This window comes from Phasianus colchicus, chromosome 17, assembly GCF_987193195.1.
Source record: "Phasianus colchicus chromosome 17, bPhaCol1.hap1.1, whole genome shotgun sequence".
Taxonomy (NCBI): domain Eukaryota; kingdom Metazoa; phylum Chordata; class Aves; order Galliformes; family Phasianidae; genus Phasianus; species Phasianus colchicus.
Genome location: NC_143452.1, coordinates 2,833,076 through 2,851,255, shown reverse-complemented (window position 1 = coordinate 2,851,255; position 18,180 = coordinate 2,833,076). Strand labels below are relative to the sequence as shown.

The window sequence follows — 18,180 nt, the reverse complement described above, 5'->3', positions numbered from 1 at the left end:
GGGCAGCTCGTTAAGAAAGCTGCACGCACACACGCGATAGGCAGCAGCCCGGGTGGAGGAGCTGCTTTCATTCCTCAGTGTTTCCCACCACCACCACCAGCTCCCTCGCAGAACCCGCAGCCCAGCACGGCTCTGCGGCCCTTCCCCACTTAGACGAATGATAAGAGGAGCCCGCAGGCGGCCTGCCCTACCCATACCCCTGCCCCCGCCCCGAGGCCCGGCCGCGGTACGAAGCCGATCCCCGAGCGGCCCAGCAGCCACACGAACGGCTCCCGGCGCTGCCTCAGGGCCGGGCCCCGTGCAGGCCCGTAGCGGCACAGAGCTCCGCCCGCCCCACGGGGCCCGCGGTCGCGCAGCCCGCCCCCCCCCGCACACACGGCCCTCCCGGCGGTACCTGCGCCCCCCGCGTGAGGCCGCGGCCGCTGAGCTGCCCGTGGCGGAGCTGCGCCAGGATGTTGGTGGGGGCTCCGCGCCGCCGGCGGCCGCCAGGCCCAGGGCCTACCGCCGCCATGGCCGCTGCCCCGCTCGGCCCGAGACAAACAGGAAGCGCCCCCTCCCCCGCCGCTTTGTACGGAGCGGCGCGAGGGACCTCCGCAGCGCCCCCTTCCGGGCACGGCGAGCCTTGCGGGAAGAGGCTGAGCGCGGAGCATGCTGGGAAATGTAGTCCGGGGGCGCTGTACGCATGCGCGGTGTTCTGTTCACCTCAGCCTTCTCCATGATGCACAGCCCCATCTCTCAGCCTGTCCTCAAGGCAGAGGTGTTCCATTCCGTGGATCATTTTTTTTGGCCCTTCTCTGGCTGTGCTCCAACAGGTCTACATCTGCCCTGTAATCAGTGGCTTGCAGCCCTCAGAGCATCATCATCATGAGCAGCAGGCAACCATGCCATAAATAACACCAGGGAACCTCCAGGTGCAGCTTAACTCATATACTCAGCCAAGGTAATGGTGCAGATGTCCAAAAGCCTTCCCTGACCATACTGTGCAGCCCTGCTCCCAGTGCCCTGGTCTGTGCAACACCACAAAATTGAGGACAGAGGAACCAGCCCCTCAGTCAGCACAGCAGCCCAATGCCCTGTGAACCTAGCTGAGGTGAGCAATTCAGACACAGAACTAAAATCCACAGTGCAGCACACAAGGATCTTCTCGAATCAAATCTAAGACAAAACAGCAGCTCACAACCATGTGAACAGCACAGACCACAAGACAGACCTTTGTGAAAACCTGCTCTGCCCCTGAAGGAAAAAAAAAAATTGCATTCATACAAACTGCCAAGAAAGTGCAAAACATCACAAATACCTGAGGACTAATAAAGCAAACAAATCAAAGAGGTGTCACCAATTTATGAAGGCAGACACCCAAGAATGAGTTCCTGATTCACATACAGGCAGCAGCTCCTAGAACTTAACCATCACCAGTAGCTACCTTCCTCCCTTGCATGCTACAGCCTCTCAGACTTCTAGAGCTGCTACCTCTTGCCAAGCAGAGCAGTCCAGATGGGGTTCTTGGAGAGACAGCCAGGATTGCAGCACACAAACTGGGTGCCAAAATTGCAACCACTTTAAACACAAACCTCAGTTTATATTCCATTTTAACTTGCCCATGTCGTACAAAGAACAATGGGTTGAAAGGAATAAAGACAAGAGAGATTAACAAGATGCTTAACAAGGCTGCCTAATCAGTGTTGTCTTGAGATCCAGGTGAAGTATTTTAAAGTTTTATAGTATCACATCTTACATTACTAGTCATCACCATGAATAATGATGAAGCATGTGATCACACTTATTTATAGAAACCATGATCTGCTAATGGATGACTTGCTGTTCAGATAAATCGCTGTTCACAGAAAAACCTTTTAAAAAATGCAAACACGGCACTCTTCTCACTTACTCACTCTACTTCATAGGTACAAAATGCTGCTCTCAGTCTGCTTTGTTACTGCTCCCCTGCTTCCCTCCCCCTTGGCTTTTTTTAGCGAAGGTTTTTGCCACTTGGAATTCATGCAGAGATCTGACTCATTTTCCTCTCTCTTATCCTTGCTTACATCCACTAAAAGATATTTGTCAGACCTTTCATCAATCCACAGCTTCTCCAACTACAAACAATAACTTTAGAAATATCTCAAAAAGGTCTGGCCAAAGCTCTGGCCTTTGCAGGCTGCCTACGGTATAGAAAAAAAAAAATAGAGGCAACATCAGCAGCAAGTGCTAAATCTGGTTTCTGTGGCGTTTTTCACAACTCAAATCAAAATTGCAGGTTCCTTCCAGCCTTAGACAGCTGCCAGGAGTCCCAGCAGGCGGGACCTGCCCTCCGAGTTCTGGCCTGCCTCATTTGGAAGCCATCGAAAATTTCTACAACCCCAACACTGTGTTTCATGCTCACCTCATTTTGGATTCCTGACAAAACCCCACATTGTATTAACATGACTAAGTGCTCACCATATTACTCAACTGGAGAACTTGAGTTCTCCCTTCTGCTGGAAGACACTGAAAGAGACCTGCCAGCTCTTCGAGAGACAGATGTTCCTCCATTGTGAGGCTCCTGGGAGGAGAGGCAACAGGAGGTGTCAAAACACTGGAGCAAACCAAGACTAAGGTTGTGTTATTCTGTCCCACAACAGATGAAAATCCATCTAATTACTTTCAGCAGAACAGCTGTGTACAGGTTAGTTCTTTCAGCTCCAGCTGTGCTAAGGTAAAATCTTACCTCCTAATGCTACTACCCCATTTCTGCTACTGGAACTGCAGGTGAGGGCAATAAAATTCTGTGGTTAGCATCCATCCACTATATTAATGGACTGCAACATATCCTGAAGTTGTTCATTTTCATCTAGCTTGTGGGTGGAGCAGTGCTGAAAGAGAAGGACTAAGCACCACGTGTAGCTATTGGAAAACACCTGTATTTTGTTGTTCTGGAACTGGACAGAGAATAGTGTGAGATATGAACTGCTGGAAAAGAAAGGTTGCAATGAGGAACCACTAAGAGTTGGCCTAAGCTCCAACAACGCCTCAGTTTTAGGGTGTTCTGCTCCCAATACCTGACAGCAGCAGTTGCATGCTGTGTTCCTAAAGCAGCAGCTTTTGCCCCAGAGAAATTGAAGAGAGAAGTACACAGCTACAAGTGTCTGTAGAGGTCACTGATGCTTATCAGCCTGTCTGCAGATGGAAGGGCCTCTTAGAACAGTTTATTCACAACTGTAACAGGATTTCCATCATCGGGGTAGAAGTTCAGGCTTCATGTAACTTTATAGCACTGGTGATGGAGACGAGCTCCTCAAAGCAGTGTTCCAACCCCAGCAAAGTCAGGGCCTTGACTCAGTTGCAGTTCAGTATTTTACTAGCCAGTTGGAGGCCAAACAGGATTTATTTGTCCTGTACCTTTAGCTCATTCAAATGAAGAAAGCCAAAGCTTCAATACAACTCACAAAACCACACACTTTGTGCCAGATTGACATCATTGTAACAGACAAAACACAGAGGAGGGAAAAAAAAAAAAGATGCAAAGCCAAACCAGTCATGTCCCCAGGCTGCCAGGGGTGCATTTTAGTCACTTGAGAAACAGCTGTAATATAAACAGCACTGAGGCAGCAATGGCTGCCACACATGGGGAAACACAGAATTCTTCTGGCTGCTTTAAGTACTAATCTTGCAAAAGCTTCCATACAGGCCAGGAGAAACTATTTCATAAGCCATCCACACATCCACTTGAAAATGCCAACTTAGAGCTTCTCTGAGGCAGATTCTGGCTTCTCTGTGCTTGCTCCTGACTGCTCACCACCCAGCAGGCTTGGAGAAAGATCAGCATTTTTTCTGCCCTTTAAAAAATTTTTATTTAAAAATAAAAACCCCTTTGCAACCCTACTGCATTTGCTCTTTTTGCTCGTTGCATCCACCTGTTCAGACACTAATAATGATTTGAGTTTGCCAAGTCAGCCAAACACCATTAACTTTCATGCCTTTCACCTATTGAGACAACAAAGGAAATGCAGCTTCGTTTCCGCTGCAGGAAGGATTACAAGAAACTCTCACTTCCTGTTCCAGGAAGCAGCTTAAGAACTTCCTGCACGACGAGGGAGTTGCATTTCATTCTGAACCAAGTCACCTTCCATCTTCCCCTTATGGGTATTATACGCAGAACTCAGCAGGTCCACCTGGAGGCCAACTTCACTATTAGAACTGGCTGATGTGGAGTTAGACAAGTGAGGCCCCAAGGGGAAGTTTAAAAGAGGAAGGAAATGAGGAAATTTCATAGGAAAACCATAGCAGATTCTGAAGAAGAGTGCACACACTACTGCAGGGTAAATCAAGCCTTTCCTAGTCCACGTTACACCTCAGTTTGCAGATGACATTACCTGGATGCTTACTAAACCAGTTTCAGGTTGGTAGTACTGACTCATGCTGATTCAACACACGCAGGAAGCAAGCAGTTCCCCATGTCACAAGTGCCTTCCTTCCACTGAGCCATCCTTCATGCTTGATAGACATACTAAATCTACAAATCTGAGCCTTCACCTCATGAATCACAAGGTTTTCCTAACAAATCACAGACCTTTCAGGGTAACCACACATTTATAATGAGGCCAGTGGAAAAAAGCAGAGCATATCACAGAGGAGAGATTTGTAGTCTCAGAGCTGCAGCTAGAGCTGGTAATCCAGTGTTTCTTCCTTACAGACAGGGAACCACTTAGGCTCGCTTTTATGAAGCACAGTAAGCTGTGGACTCTGCAAAAGGCTGCAAAACTTCAAAATCACCATGAAATAAACACAGTACCTCTCAACCTGGAGAGGCTTTTCCTTCTGAACACCTGCTTGCTAATCAAGGTAGCAAGGTAACCAACTGTTTTGAGGTTAGCAACTTCATAGTATCAACAGCTAATGTGTGAATCACATTTATGAACCAGCAGCAGCAGAATTTAATGCAAAGTTTTTTTCACTTCATACAATTCACATTGTGAGGTATGACTTTTCCCATTATGAAACTATAAAAATATATTCCCAGAGTCTGGATCAAGTTCAGTAATTTATACTGATAATAAACATATAATCAAGTGTTGTCCAGGAAGACCTGTCCCAGTACAGCAAGTTTAGAGTTAAAAGATTGACTGGGGCAACTCAAAAGGGAGTGTGAGCTCTTCTTAGAGTTTCTTTTCTTTCCACCTAAAGATGCACCCGTGGGGTCTTTTGCACATTCCCCTTCACCACAGTCAGAAGTCTGCTTTAAGGGGAATTTCTTGTTTTTCTGAAGTGAGTAAAACTCCCTCATTAAGTCTTCCACTTCCCACTGCTCTTCTTTCCTCTTCCTACAGCAATGCAGTGCTGCAGGGTCTATGGGATGAGCTTCGGTGTTGAAAATGTACCCTCCAGCATTCAAGATGCATTCGCCATAAGGGGTGATCACAACATCAAAGTCTGATCCGTCGTTGTGAATGAAGTTGTCTGGGTCAAACAGTAGGTACAAGTACTTCACTGTTTCAGCCAAAAAGAAGGATTCCATGCGGTTGTCCAGCCTGTGATCTCTCAAGTCTTTGATCTACAGAAGAAGAGAACCAGTTACATTTATATTAAATTCAAGAACTTAGGGGGGGAAAAAAAAGTAAAACCAGCTTGCAACTCATCTACGTAAAACAGCATAGTATCAATACACCCTGTATTTTAGATGTATACCAACAAATTTTCATCCGTTTTGAATTAATGTAATCTGGTGATTCGAAACAGGAAACTAAGTCAAGAGAAATGTACTTCCTAGAGGGGTAAGGACAATAATCTTCCCATCGTTTACCTAACTAAAAGAACAAAAACTTTACATCTTCAGAAAAGAAAACTTTCAGCTGTTTAATGAGTGGATGAGATCCACTAGGAAACTGACTAAAGGGACAGATGAACTGATCAGAGCTGGCAACTGTTTAATGATGCTCTTTTTTAGAGTTGCAAGAGTGCAGAGCTCACATCCTCGTGTGTAAGAAATGAAACAGGGAAGGATGAAACCAGCATGGCTAAGCAATAATCTGCTGGTCAAATTGAGATGTTATAAGGAAATGTACAGGCAATGGAAGCAGGAACATGTGGCCTGGGAAGAATACAGGGAAGGGAATGTGATGGGATTAGGAAAGCTAAGGCACAGACAGGACTGAAGTTGGCAAGGGATGCAAAATAAAACAAGAAGGGATCCTATAGGGTCACTGGTCAGAACAGAAAGGCCAAGGAGAGTGTACTCTCTCTGATAAGTGAGAAGGGAGAACAGGCTATAACAGATATGGAGAAGGCTGAGCTACTCAGGGTTTTAGCCTCAGTCTTCACTGGCAGTCAGGCTTCCTATGTCTCTCAAATCCCTGAACTTCTGGGTGCTTTTTTCCATTTGTTTTACAACTGTCATGCAGAGGCCCATTCACTTCTACAGAGCATATGAATCCTCCTGCCAATGTGGGACTCCTCATACCTACCAAGATACAGGAAAGCTGAGGAGATTCTGATGCTTTTCTATGTTTTAAGCTCTGCTGTGACAATCAGTTAACAGAATTTGGCCCACTTTTCAGGCTGCAAGGAAAGTTACTCCCAGAAACATGACCAACAGTTCAGCTTTAGAGAAAAACAAGGGGTTTATTTGAAAAAGAAGTCATGCCTTAATAGATGTGATCATTTGACTCAAAGCACATCATCATCTGTAAGGCACTTTCTATCCAAAAGCTGCTATTTAGCAACTGCACTTACAGTTGCAAACCCACAGTCCACCTTGCTGATCTTCTCTATCGACTCCACTGCATCTCTTCCCAGTTCTAAGAGTATGGGATCCCGTGTAGCACGGTACAGATACATTGCACTCTCAATCAGCTCTGCAAAAAAACAAGACCAACCTCAGACCAAAACTAATTAGCACACAGTTGCAAGCACGAAGATTAGCAAACCACGTATATGGCAAAGAGAAGATGCTCTCTGAATTATCAATACTGTTTTAATATGACCGTGTAAGTAGCTTAGCTTGTCTTGTGCTTCCTCTGGCTAAAAACACACAGACTTGCTTCTAGTAAAGATGTGCTACAAAGAAATTCACTGTAATCATGTTCCATCAACTCAGGTAAGACCAAATAGTGCTCCCTTCCACACTGAAGATGAGGAGCAACACAAAAGGATTAAAACTCAGTTGTCAAAATAAGCAAAGATAGATGTTTCTGGAAAGGACTACAAATAAAATTGAACCTCTCAAACATAATCTTTAGAGAAAAAGCTGTAAAGCTTTGGAACACCATGAAAACTGTCAGTGTAGGAACACTGTATGTAGGCAACACGTGCACTTAAAAAAAAGTTTCTGTTGTTGCTGTAATACACACTGAAGTTAACATTGGTGATTTTGGTAGAAGTGTAGGATTTCACCTAAATGCTCAGAGCAAAAGGCAATTTATTACAAAGCTCTACTGACCTAATAACCACGTGTGAAATTTTTGTCAGGAAAAAAAAAAGCCAAACAAAAAGATCTTAATAGGAAAGAGATTGCATTGCAGCATTACAAACAACATTAATCCTCTTATGTGTTGATGTCTACTCATATAACTGGAATTAATTTGATTCAGGAACTCAGCAGAACCAGAGCAGTCTTTCACTTCCTAAATTGAAGGGTATAAGCAGCACACGAACATTTCACATGACTTTAAAGTAAAACCATTCCATGTTAGAGAATCTAACACAGACCTGTCATATCTGACAAAGGGAACCCAATTCAGTAACAGGGCCCCTTCATATAATAACACTACCGTCTGCTTTTGTTAATAGCCTTGCCTTTGTGAATGGCAGAAAGCAAAGCATTTGGCTTTGACAACGGACACCAATGATGAAACTCATGCAGGAACCAAGTCAGAACAAAACTGGGCAGGAGCTTTTAGATGACAGTTACTGCTAACATCTGGTCTGATCTCATCATCAGAGCAAAACCAGAACTTCATGTTCCTTTTTATTTCATTTCTGCTTACCTGGCCTCAGTGGGTATCCTTCTCTCTTGTCCACTGTGTAGCCCTGAGGAATGTTGTAGAACTCAGGAAGCCCACCAAACTGCTTCCAAACAGTGTAATAGTTGAGGAAGGTTCGCATGGCATTATCCACATCCCCAATTAGGCTCTGAGACAGACAAAAGAATTAGCAAATCAATGTCAGAGTGAAGAAGAAACAGTACAAAGGTTGCTTCAGTAACACACCCATAGTCAAAGCAAGGGATGAGCAATGAGTTGCTCAGCAAGTCTAAATGGTATGATAAGCATTTAGGCACGATGCCTTAAGAATAGGTATAACTGAAGAGGCACTAGATACTGCTTTTCTCTTGGATAACATTATTTCAGGTGTGCAGAATTCAAAGTCGCCTTGATTTTCAGTTAACAGAAGGCTGGGTTTCCTTTACAAAAAGATCCAGTTTGTTCCAGTAGGGATAACCAAGTCCCAGACCAAACATAAGTACTGATAAGAAAGCAAATTTTTCAGTGTATCTCTGTGGGAAGCATTCATGAGAAGAATGTATTCATGTGGTAGCAGCAGAAAAACTGTTCTGTTTTTCTTTTAGGTTCCCATCTAGATTATGAGATCACTGCTAGCAGAGTTTGCTACAACAAAACCACCTTCTATGCTTAGTAACTTTTTTTAATTAGACCACAGGTGGAGTCAACATTTACTCTTTCAAAAACTGAAGACTGCTGCAGACATCACCAGAGATTAGAACAGAGCTTTAAACCAGCACAGATGAGGGTTATATCTGTAACTTACATTTTATAGATCAACATCACTGTATGCTACCAATATGACAGCTCTCACCTGCAGGCCTGGCCAGTAAGCCTCCAGGGACTGAAAAACAGGCATGGATACTGTTCCTTTGTACATCTGAACCCAGAGGTACCAGTCATCAAACTTTGTGTAATTTTTGATAGCTTTGTTATATTCTATGTATTAAAAAAAAAAAAGAGCATAGATGAGTAGGTAATAAAACAAATGTTCTTCCTTTTCAGAATGACTGAAGTCCCTGTTTCACCTCAGCTACGTCAAACAAATGAGTTGTGCTTTCCTCCTTGTCAGAACACGCACTGTGATAACTCTTATCACAGACTGTTCCAAAGTATTACAGCAAAGACATTGGGAACAGTCCCAAATGGAACATATTAGCCTTATTCTCCCAAGGGAAACTTTTACAGGTGAAGCCAAGGGCACATTCTTGGGACCCTTCAACACAAGGAAAAACAAACAAAACAACCAACCTGCTTACCTAGGAACATGGACATCAGCTCCTTGTCCTGCAGGAGAATGGCTCCTTTAACAAGGTATTCAAAGTAGGAGTCCACTCCTGCTCCAATGCCAGCATCTTGGGCCACCCATTTGGCAGTTACCACATCAATGTGGTTACCGACCTGGAGGAAGTGTGGGGAGAAGGAAAGAGAGTGTCAGAGTGGAAATGGAGCTCATCTTTTAAACAATAATTAAAACAATTCCCACAACAGCAACATCAGACAAAAAGCCTCTAACCTCCTCTCAGAAAAAGATTCACAGTGACAATATCAGTGAGTGTTTTCTCCAGATGTCTGTCAGCACTAGAGAAGTACAAAGCATAGAAAATCATTACTTGTGGATTTTCTGCTTTCAATACAAAAAACCACAGTCTGAGTATCATGTAACTGGTACTAATCTCTATCTTATGAAAGCATAGAGAAGGATGATGAGGTACAGAGCAGGATGCAAAGAACATCCGGGGCATGAGAGAGCTGCCATGCTAACATTTAAATGGATCCTTCACACCTGGCAGTCTTCAGCCTCCAAAGAGCTGAAGGAGAATTTAAGAACAACTGTAACTAGCTTTGCAAAGACAGGAAAAAAAGTTATTCTGTTTCTCTCCAGTGCACCAGTCAGGTCATCAAATAAAAATAAAAAGACCCCAAAGCAAACAGAAGTGTTTCCAGCAGGAACCAGGCCTGCTGAAGTTCAATGTGGTTTGAGTTTTGGGTAGTTTTGTGTGGAGCCATGAGTTGGACTCGATGATCCTCATCGGATCCCTTCCAACTCAAGATGACCTATGATTCACACAGCATATGAATACATCTATTATACTTCACATACATTCAAAAGCAGCTAGACATTAACTGAAGAAAGATCCATCAGGTGACAGTGAACACAGAGCTGACACTTCTAGCTCTGCAGAGCCCCAGAATGCTAGAGGCTAGAAATACCCTGGTGTTCTTATTTCCTTCCATAGGCCACTGTCACATCATGCCCTGATAGATCTTTCACGTAATGTTGTACAGTTGCTGTTACAAAAGCTGCAGTGCCCAGCAGAAGGCATTTCTGTCTCCCAGCCTCATCTGTTCTGGAGCAAAACAGTGGCATTATGTTGAGTTGCACCACTAAAGCAAAGATGTGCATGCTGCATGTCTTCAGGAACAACATCAAGCACATGACTTTCAGCCCCATTGTTAGCACCGTGGTTATTTATCCAATGCTTTTTCCTTAGTTTATACTTTCAACGCTTAGAATATAGCTTAGAACCCATAAGCTACATGAAAATTCAAAGTCTGTGCCCTCACTCACCAGTCCAATATCTGAGCGGTTTTTCCACAGTGCCTTCAGAGCCTTCCTGGCAACATCCTCAAACACTGGGTCACCAGTAAGGTGGCTTAAAGTGGCAAATTCCACTATAAAAGTACCAATTCCAGCAGTACAGGTAACCGGGGTCTCCCCAGGGTTTACTCCATGCAACAAGTTCACTGTCCCATAGGGCATCCCAGTGGGAGTCTGAAAAGCTGAAACGAAATTTTTGGTTCACATGAAAGCATTCACTGTTACATCTTATCAGATTGATAAGAAGGTGCTCCCTACAATCCCAGGCACGTACAGCAGCAACAAACTGGACTGGAACCACAGAAGCTACTGCAGATCTACTCTCCCCTGTCCAGAGCAGGGCCTGCATCCCTGCACAAACACAGCAGTCACTGAAACGTAACTACAGATACTGGTCAGCAGCACACCAAAACTGAGCTCATGATTGCTCAAGGGTAGCCCAGGGTGCATGCAGAGAAGGAAATGGGGTCATGCTGTCAGAGCACACATCCATAGCTCACAGAGGGGCAGATAAGGCTGCATCGTCTTGTCTTTGCAAGCTGTTGTTTCACAGTCTTTATAGCACTTCTCATGCATATAAAATATTTCCCACAGCAAGCATTTAACAAATGGCTGCATTAAGCACACACAACACTCTTGGCACACATGTGGACAACCTGTGCCCTGAACTTACAAGATGCTTTCCTGCAAACAAAGGAAGGAGCTCAGAGAATGCAGGACTGTATTGTGAGCTCACAAATCAAGCAGTGCCATCTTCCTCCAATGCACCAGTCACCTCAGGAACCACAGCAGCACAAAACAGACAAGTTCTCACCTGGCAGCAGTTTGCGAGCTGCTTCCTCTGCCATCCTCAGGAGAGGTCCAGAGCAGGGCCATCCCACCTCCACCTCAACGCCAGCCTTCTTGGACAGCAAGTGAGCAGAAATGAGGCCACCAACCACTGGAAGGTGCATAGTGAGAATCCCATTAGAAAATGCTGGGACAGAGGGAGAACAAAGTCCCAAACCAGTTGTATTTTATCTTGATGCAGATGAGGAAGAATAGTGAGATGGCACATTATTAAGACCCTAATTCAACGCCTCAGAAAAGTTGTTTGTTCCTTCCTGTTTGCAGTAGGTACCTGGGTATATTTATTCCATTATATTAGGAGCATCAGATCCCAGTTGCCCTCCTGCAGTGCCCTGCAGAAAATCAAAAGGCTACAATTATACTGGCTGTGACGTCCTAAAGAGGAATTGTGTTTCATTTCTTCCAGACAGCTTGATGTCATGTTTCTGTAATACAGCATGCCTTACTGAACTCCTTGCAGAAAAAGGCCTAGGTTAGAGTAAAGAATTGTAGTCTGACTGTCAGAGGCTGTGAGTTTTCAGTTCTTTTCACAGGTTTGTCTGATGTCACATAACAAGCATAAATTACTGAGAAATTACAGTGGTGCAAAAGCTGGCTCAATACTGTTTAATAGGAGAAACAACAAAAGAAGAGCATAACTAACAGCTTTGTTCCCTGTCCTTCTGTCTCATAGCACCAAAGCAGTGAGGTGCTCAATAGGGTACAACATTCCACTCCAATAAAGGCAAACGTCTTTGTAATTTTCAAAGAAAAAAAAAAAAAAAAAGACAAGTTTTATTTTACAGAACCAAAGCAAGAGATTAAGAATCACTGAATGGCCACGGTTGGAAGGGACCTCAAGGATCATGAAGCTCCAACCCCCTGCCACATGCAGGGCCACCAACCTCCACATTCAATACCAGCCCAGGCTGCCCAGGGCCCCATCCAACCTGGCCTTGAACACCTCCAGGGATGGACGGGGCATCCACAGCCTCTCTGGGCAGCTGTTCCAGCACCTCACTGCTCTCTCTGTAAAGAACTTCCCCCTGACATCCAACCTCAATCTCCCCTCCCTCAACTTGAAACCATTTCCCCTTGTCCTGCTGTTCTCTACCCTTTCAAAGAGTTGACTCCCCTCCTGTTTGTAGGCTCCCTTCAGGCACTGAAGGCTGCAATGATTCACCCCGCAGCCTTCTTTTCTCCATGCTGAACAAGCCCAGCTCCCTCAGCCTGTCCTCATAGGGGAGGTGCTCCAGTCCCCTCATCATCTCTGTGGCTCCTCTGGCCCCTCTCCAACAGCTCCCTGTCTCTCTCGCACTGAGGGCTTCAGACCTGCACACAGCACTCCAGATGGGGCCTCACAAGAGCAGAACAGAGGGGGACAATATAATCTTTCTTCCAAAACAGTACATCAAAAAGGAGTGCATTAAATCCACACTGTTTCCGTGGAAGATATGCCTACAGCAAAGCTTAAAACTCGGCACTAGGATACTGAAAGTGACACGTGTAACTCCTGTGCACACTGAGGCAGGAAGCAGAAAGGTGCCCTGCAAAGACAGGAAGGAGGTGGCACTTACTGGAGTTTTTCTGAGTGTTGTGAATGAGTGAGTGAGTGTTACAGCCTCCCCGCGAGGTTATTACCTCTGCCTGCACCCCACAGGCTCTCACAGCACCACAAAGCACAGAAAAACCCACCTCACCTCGGATATTCGTTTCGAAGACGGACGCATTGACGTCGATATCGAAATCCAGCCCTTCCCGCAGCACGGTGACCACGCGCTGGAACTCGGTGACATTTCCCAGGATCTGCAGCGTGACAAGAGCGTGACAGCACGGGAAAACAGGGGCACGAGCCCACGATGGGGGATAATTCGGCTTTTTACACGGATAGATAGCGGTAGGGGAACGGCTTTAAAGGGACAGAGGTGGATTGAGGTTAGATGCGAGTACGAACTCTTTGCTCAGAGGGCGGCGCGGCGCTGGCACACAACCCGCACTCACCAGCAGCGTGTCCAGGGCATCGATCAGCGTCAGCGAGAAGCTGCGGGGAAGCACGGAGCTGAAGCACGGAGCTGATGCCCGGCCGGTCGCCCGGCTCCTCCCCGCCCCTCCGCCCTCACCTGCCCCACGTGTCGTGCCCGTCGCAGGTGAGCGGCCGCAGCTCGTCGTACGGGAACGCGCTCTCCAGGTAGTGCTCGTAGGCGTGGTAGAACATGGCGCGCACCCGCTCCCTGCGGCACACACAGCGCAGCGCTCGCACCCCGCCGATCTCACCCTCACCCAGCCCCTCCCGGCCCCGATCTCACCGGTACGAAGCCACGTCCAGCCCTCGGGCGGCAGCGCCGGGCCCCGCGGGGACCCGCAGCGCGCAGAGCCACAGCACGGAGCACAGCGAGCGCAGCAGCGCCATGGCGGCGCCGCCGCAGCGCATGCGCACGGAGCTCCGCGCCTCCCCGGGCTGGCTTACAGCCGTTCCCCCTTGTCATCGCACCGGGCACGTAGCTGCTCCTCTTCGTGCTTCAAACTCAGTACCGACCCGCAGCAAGCCCTCCCTCTGCACCCGTGGCGCCTGGACGGAGCGGGAGCCAGCAGCGATCGGTTGCAAAGCAACCATCAGAGCTGCAGAGCAGCCATCAGAGCTGCAAAGCAGTCATCAGTGCTGTAATGCAGCCATCAGAGCTGCAAAACAGTCATCAGAGCTGCAGCCATCAGAGCTGTAAAACAGTCATCAGAACTGCAAAGCAGCCATCAGAGCTGCAAAGCAATGCGCTCACAGCAGCGCGAGCACCAAGCCGGCGCCTGCTGTTCAGCAAGACAAGAGGCTGCTGTTAGCGTTCTCCCATCAGCTAAAGCCAAAGAGACGCTGCGCAGCCCCGCCGTGCTGCCCCGCTAGGTGTCAGTGCTCTCCGTGAGGTTCTGGGGCCGTTTATCAGCACGCTGTCTGCTCGCCGTGGCTCGAGGCTGCTGCGGCATCTCGCCGCGTAGCGGGGAGAATGAAAGTGCCGTCGCAGTATATATTGCCGGAGAGAGTTTTATTAAAGTTCATTTTCCAGACTTCAATTGTAACAGCGTTCTGCACCGCTGTCATTTAACCGTACATCGCAATTTCTCTATCAAAGCCAAAGCAGCGAATTCCAAAAGTTGGCTGAGTGCTTCTGAAGGTGAAAGGAAAGCAGGGCAGAACCGCGTCCCTTCCAGTGCTGCCATCAGGTGGGTGAATTCCAGGGCTGCCGCATCGTGGGCACTAATTGAAACCTGGTAATTAGTCACTGTGCATGTGTAAGATATTTTCACTGGGAAAAAAAAAAAACAAAAACAAAAACACCCACAAACATAGGTCCTGGTCATGACAGATTGGAGCAAAATAGCTTACTGTCCCTCCAGCTTGAGTTCTTTACCATGAGAGCGCTGAGGTGCTGGAACAGCTGCCCAGAGGCTGTGGATGCCCCGTCCATCCCTGGAGGTGTTCAAGGCCAGGTTGGATGGAGCCCTGGGCACCTGGTCTGGTATTGAATGTGGAGGTTGGTGGCCCTGCATGTGGCAGGGGGTTGGAGATTTGTGATCCTTGAGGTCCCTTCCAACCCTGGCCATTCTGTGGTTCTGTGATTCAGCTGCAAGGGACAATGAGAGTCAATGCCCAGCCTGCACCGAGGGCAGTGCTGTCACTGCTCCAGGACACTGATGGACCAGGTGTGTTCTAACACTGTGCGCTGTGAAAAGCCACTGCACATGTCATTAAACACACACACAGCTGCTATAGGACAGACATCAACTGGAGGTCTGGGTGGTGTCTGATGTGACCATAGCATGCACCAGACAGATACCAACACAGCATGCATTCCTCAGATCATGCAGTGATATCTGCACTGATGCAAATTGCAGGTGGGGGAGCAGTGCTTTCAGACGGACATAACGCCGTAATATTTTGGCTGCCTCAGAGATAAGTGCTGCTCCACATGTCTGCCTGGCTCCCCGGGCTTTCAGTCTTTATGAAAAGGCCACTGGCAAAATAATACCAAGTTTCACTTGGATGTGAGGGGCAGTGTAATTACAGGGGCGTTGAACACACAGGTTTATGGCATCTTTAGGCTGATGGCTTGTTTACTACTTGCTATTACGGTAAGTAGTGCTGTTGCCCTGCTTGCAATTTTGATGCCCGTTAAGATGGAAACTATGTAAATCAGGATTAGCCATTAATATTTATTATTCATGGTGGGATGTAGGAGTTTGTCTGTTATGAGAAGAAACGTAAACAGGAGTTTTATGAACACTGAAAACTGTTGCTAAGGTGGTTCGCTTGAAATAATTTTCCTTTGCAGCCAAACATCAATTCTTAATTTCAGTGGCATGCAAAGTGGGATGGAAACAATGATTGATTTTTCTACAAGTGCTGTGGGCTGCTGCAGTTGAGATTTCACTATAAAAGACTAGACATTTCCAATTGCTTTTTCTAAGTTCAGAATTGATTTTATTTGTTTAGCACCTGACTAACATAAAAGACATACAGCCGAACAGAAGGCACGGCCTTCCTCTTGGTGCTGTGATATGAAGCCATGCTGCAAAGTCAGAACAAAGCAACTGGGCTGCGAGCTGCATGGCTGTAGCAGGCAAAGCATTTCAGCACTGCACTGCTCTGTGCTTCTGGGCAGGAAAACAGTGCATGCCCCACTGAGACAGCATTTGGAAGTGACAGCAGAGATGAGATGAGCTGCTTCTGCAGCACTCCACTGTGCAGCTTCCCCGAGTTCAACTCACCCTCTTTACATCTCCCCATCCTTTCTTTTTCTTTCACTATCCTAACTAACTTAACTAACAAGTAGTTGCAGAAGCTGTTGATAGGCAACCAGAGAATTAATGCAGTGAGAGCTCCTGTTGCAAACAGGCTCATGCGGGAGCTGTTGTGCTGTGTTCTCAAAGAATTGTGGCTCCATGTAGAATTGAATATTTTATGCAAGCCTGGCTTACTGTTGAGATTTTGACAAGTGAGAAAGCAAAAATAAAATGGAGTTAACATCAATGTGTCTTGTTTTTTAGTGCAGGGATTGATGGCACCCACGTTACACGACATCCATAAAGTCCAAAGCTGCCAACTGGTGTAAATGAGGTTTCATTTTCTTGATCCAAGTGCTAGCATTTTCCCATAGGGATTGTGGCTTTGATATTCTTTTACCAGGAAGATTTAGAGGTGTTTGGATGATTGGTGTCTGTAGAATACAGATTGGCAAAGCAGAAGATGGGCTGCATTTTCTTTCTGCCTCAGTTCGTCATGTTCTGTGGTCAGCCCCTTGGGCCACATGAGCTGAGATGTCTGGGGAGGCACTGCTTCTGCACCTTGTATTTTTCTTGAGGATTCATGCAGAGAGAGAGGAGACAGAGTAAAAAAAGATGGGGCTTGGTACTATAGATGTTCAGTCCTATAGCATGCATGGTGGGAAAGGGTTGAGAAATCCAATTTGGTTCTTGGCTCCAGGTTGACTTAAAAGTTCAAAAAACTTCTTTTTATTTTTCTCTGAGGGAGTAACCCAGCTTTACATTCACGTACTGAACATGGCAAAAAGGAGTTTTTAGCTGGGAAGAAGCAATGAGTTAATCCTCCGGTGTCTGGAAACACAGAGATTGCAGAGACGTTTTATTCCCTAGTTTATGACTGTGTGAAACAAATTCACTGAAACTTGTCACAGAACAAGGGTCTCCTGCTGCTAGGAAAAGGTCAGAACAAAGGTAAGTTTGTTTCTTGAGGCAGGAGACAAGGGCTGTGTGTATGAGCTGGTAACACTGCCAAAGGCTGGGGTGTCAGGGCAGGCAGCAAAGTTTCCTCTCTCACTGGAGTTTTCTTCGTGCTGCCTGGCAAAGCTGTGGATGAAGACAGATGTGATGGGCAGAACCCATCCAGAATTGGCCCCTTCTGCAGCAGAGAGGACAGAGGTTCACTGGCAGTGACTTTTCAGAGCAGGGTTGGTGGATAACCACTCTCTCTGGTTGACCAAAAGGATCTGAATGCAACCTGGCATCACTGCATCCCCAGCTCTTGTCCCCAGGGAGCTCCTGCCCTTCATTCACTGCAGGAAGATTTGGCAGCTGCAATTCATTTTATCTTCCTCTGAAGCACACGAGATTGCTGAGGCATAACACACAAGTGACAGTGCTGCAGTTGATCTTAACATCTCTTTGGAGCTGTGCTTGTGCCCTTGGATGCTGGCAGTGACCATTGGGCTCTTTGTCTTTCTCTAGCAGGCTCTGGCCCATGGGAGCATCACAGCTGTGGTTGGGCCTTTGTGACACTCTGGTCTCCTCTCCCATGGCCTGTTCTGCCACTGGCTGTAAGGAGAGGGATGACCACAGCACTGCAGAGAGCGCAAGCAACCAACCGAGATGTCAACATGGAAATTATTCCTTAAGAAGTCTTGCATTTCTTGTTACAATTATTATGAGTGGTCAGGTAGCTTCTGTGTCACCAGAGGTCTGTATTCCTAGCAGTTCTGCTGCCGTCTGAATCCTCAGGTACCAGTGGGCTGAGGGGTTCCTTCATTTCTTATTTGAAGATGGTATTCATTTTTACTCTTGATGTTTTCTAGAGCCTGATAGAGAAGCTTGAGACAAGTGCTGGCTCTGCACTGAACCATGTGCAAAGCTCCTTTGGGACAGTGAGGTGACATGATGGCAATGGGCTTTGAAAGCCCGTCCTCCAGATGTGAAGATGACAGGCTGGTGGTGTGAAGGGATATGCAGAGCTCTCTGCCATGAGCTTCCAGCTCCACTGAAACAGAAGCAGGTTCC

General features: G+C 46.7%; 2 protein-coding genes across 6 annotated transcripts in view; both read right to left on the bottom strand.

The window, feature by feature from the left end:
* The window catches only part of TRPC4AP (transient receptor potential cation channel subfamily C member 4 associated protein), a 31,564-nt gene extending 30,992 nt beyond the window's left edge, over positions 1-572 (bottom strand). The window contains exon 1 of the mRNA XM_031603119.2: positions 395-572. Coding sequence (XP_031458979.1) covers positions 395-511 — 117 coding nt within the window. The 5' untranslated portion in view covers positions 512-572. The remainder of the gene's footprint in view (positions 1-394) is intronic.
* Positions 573-3,097: 2,525 nt separating this feature from the next.
* On the bottom strand, positions 3,098-14,228 carry EDEM2 (ER degradation enhancing alpha-mannosidase like protein 2). Of its 5 annotated transcripts, none has more exons than XM_031603117.2 (11): positions 13,710-13,813; positions 13,524-13,634; positions 13,405-13,444; positions 13,104-13,209; positions 11,390-11,515; positions 10,546-10,757; positions 9,233-9,374; positions 8,788-8,912; positions 7,959-8,103; positions 6,706-6,827; positions 3,106-5,527 (listed from the first exon to the last, which is right to left on the bottom strand). In XM_031603117.2, exons 1-11 carry the CDS (start codon positions 13,811-13,813, stop codon positions 5,042-5,044), a joined length of 1,719 nt encoding a protein of 572 aa, XP_031458977.2. In that variant the 3' UTR covers positions 3,106-5,041. The 5 variants fall into 5 exon arrangements, with proteins under 5 accessions (XP_090008183.1, XP_031458976.2, XP_031458978.2 ...); XM_090152058.1 differs by having other exon boundaries at positions 3,108-5,527; positions 13,716-13,736; XM_090152057.1 differs by lacking the exon at positions 13,405-13,444 and having other exon boundaries at positions 3,098-5,527; positions 13,716-14,228.
* Between the last annotated feature and the right edge of the window lie 3,952 nt (positions 14,229-18,180).

Excerpts from the sequence above, each read along its gene's own strand:
- EDEM2 (XM_031603116.2), bottom strand. The coding sequence starts at position 13,889 with ATGACAAGGGGGAACGGCTGTAAGCCAGCCCGGGGAGGCGCGGAGCTC. Across the intron at positions 13,210-13,523 it reads GGGCACGACACGTGGGGCAG|ATCCTGGGAAATGTCACCGA; the intron begins GTGAGGGCGGAG and ends GTCACGCTGCAG. Across the intron at positions 6,828-7,958 it reads AGGATACCCACTGAGGCCAG|AGCTGATTGAGAGTGCAATG; the intron begins GTAAGCAGAAAT and ends GTTTTTTTGCAG.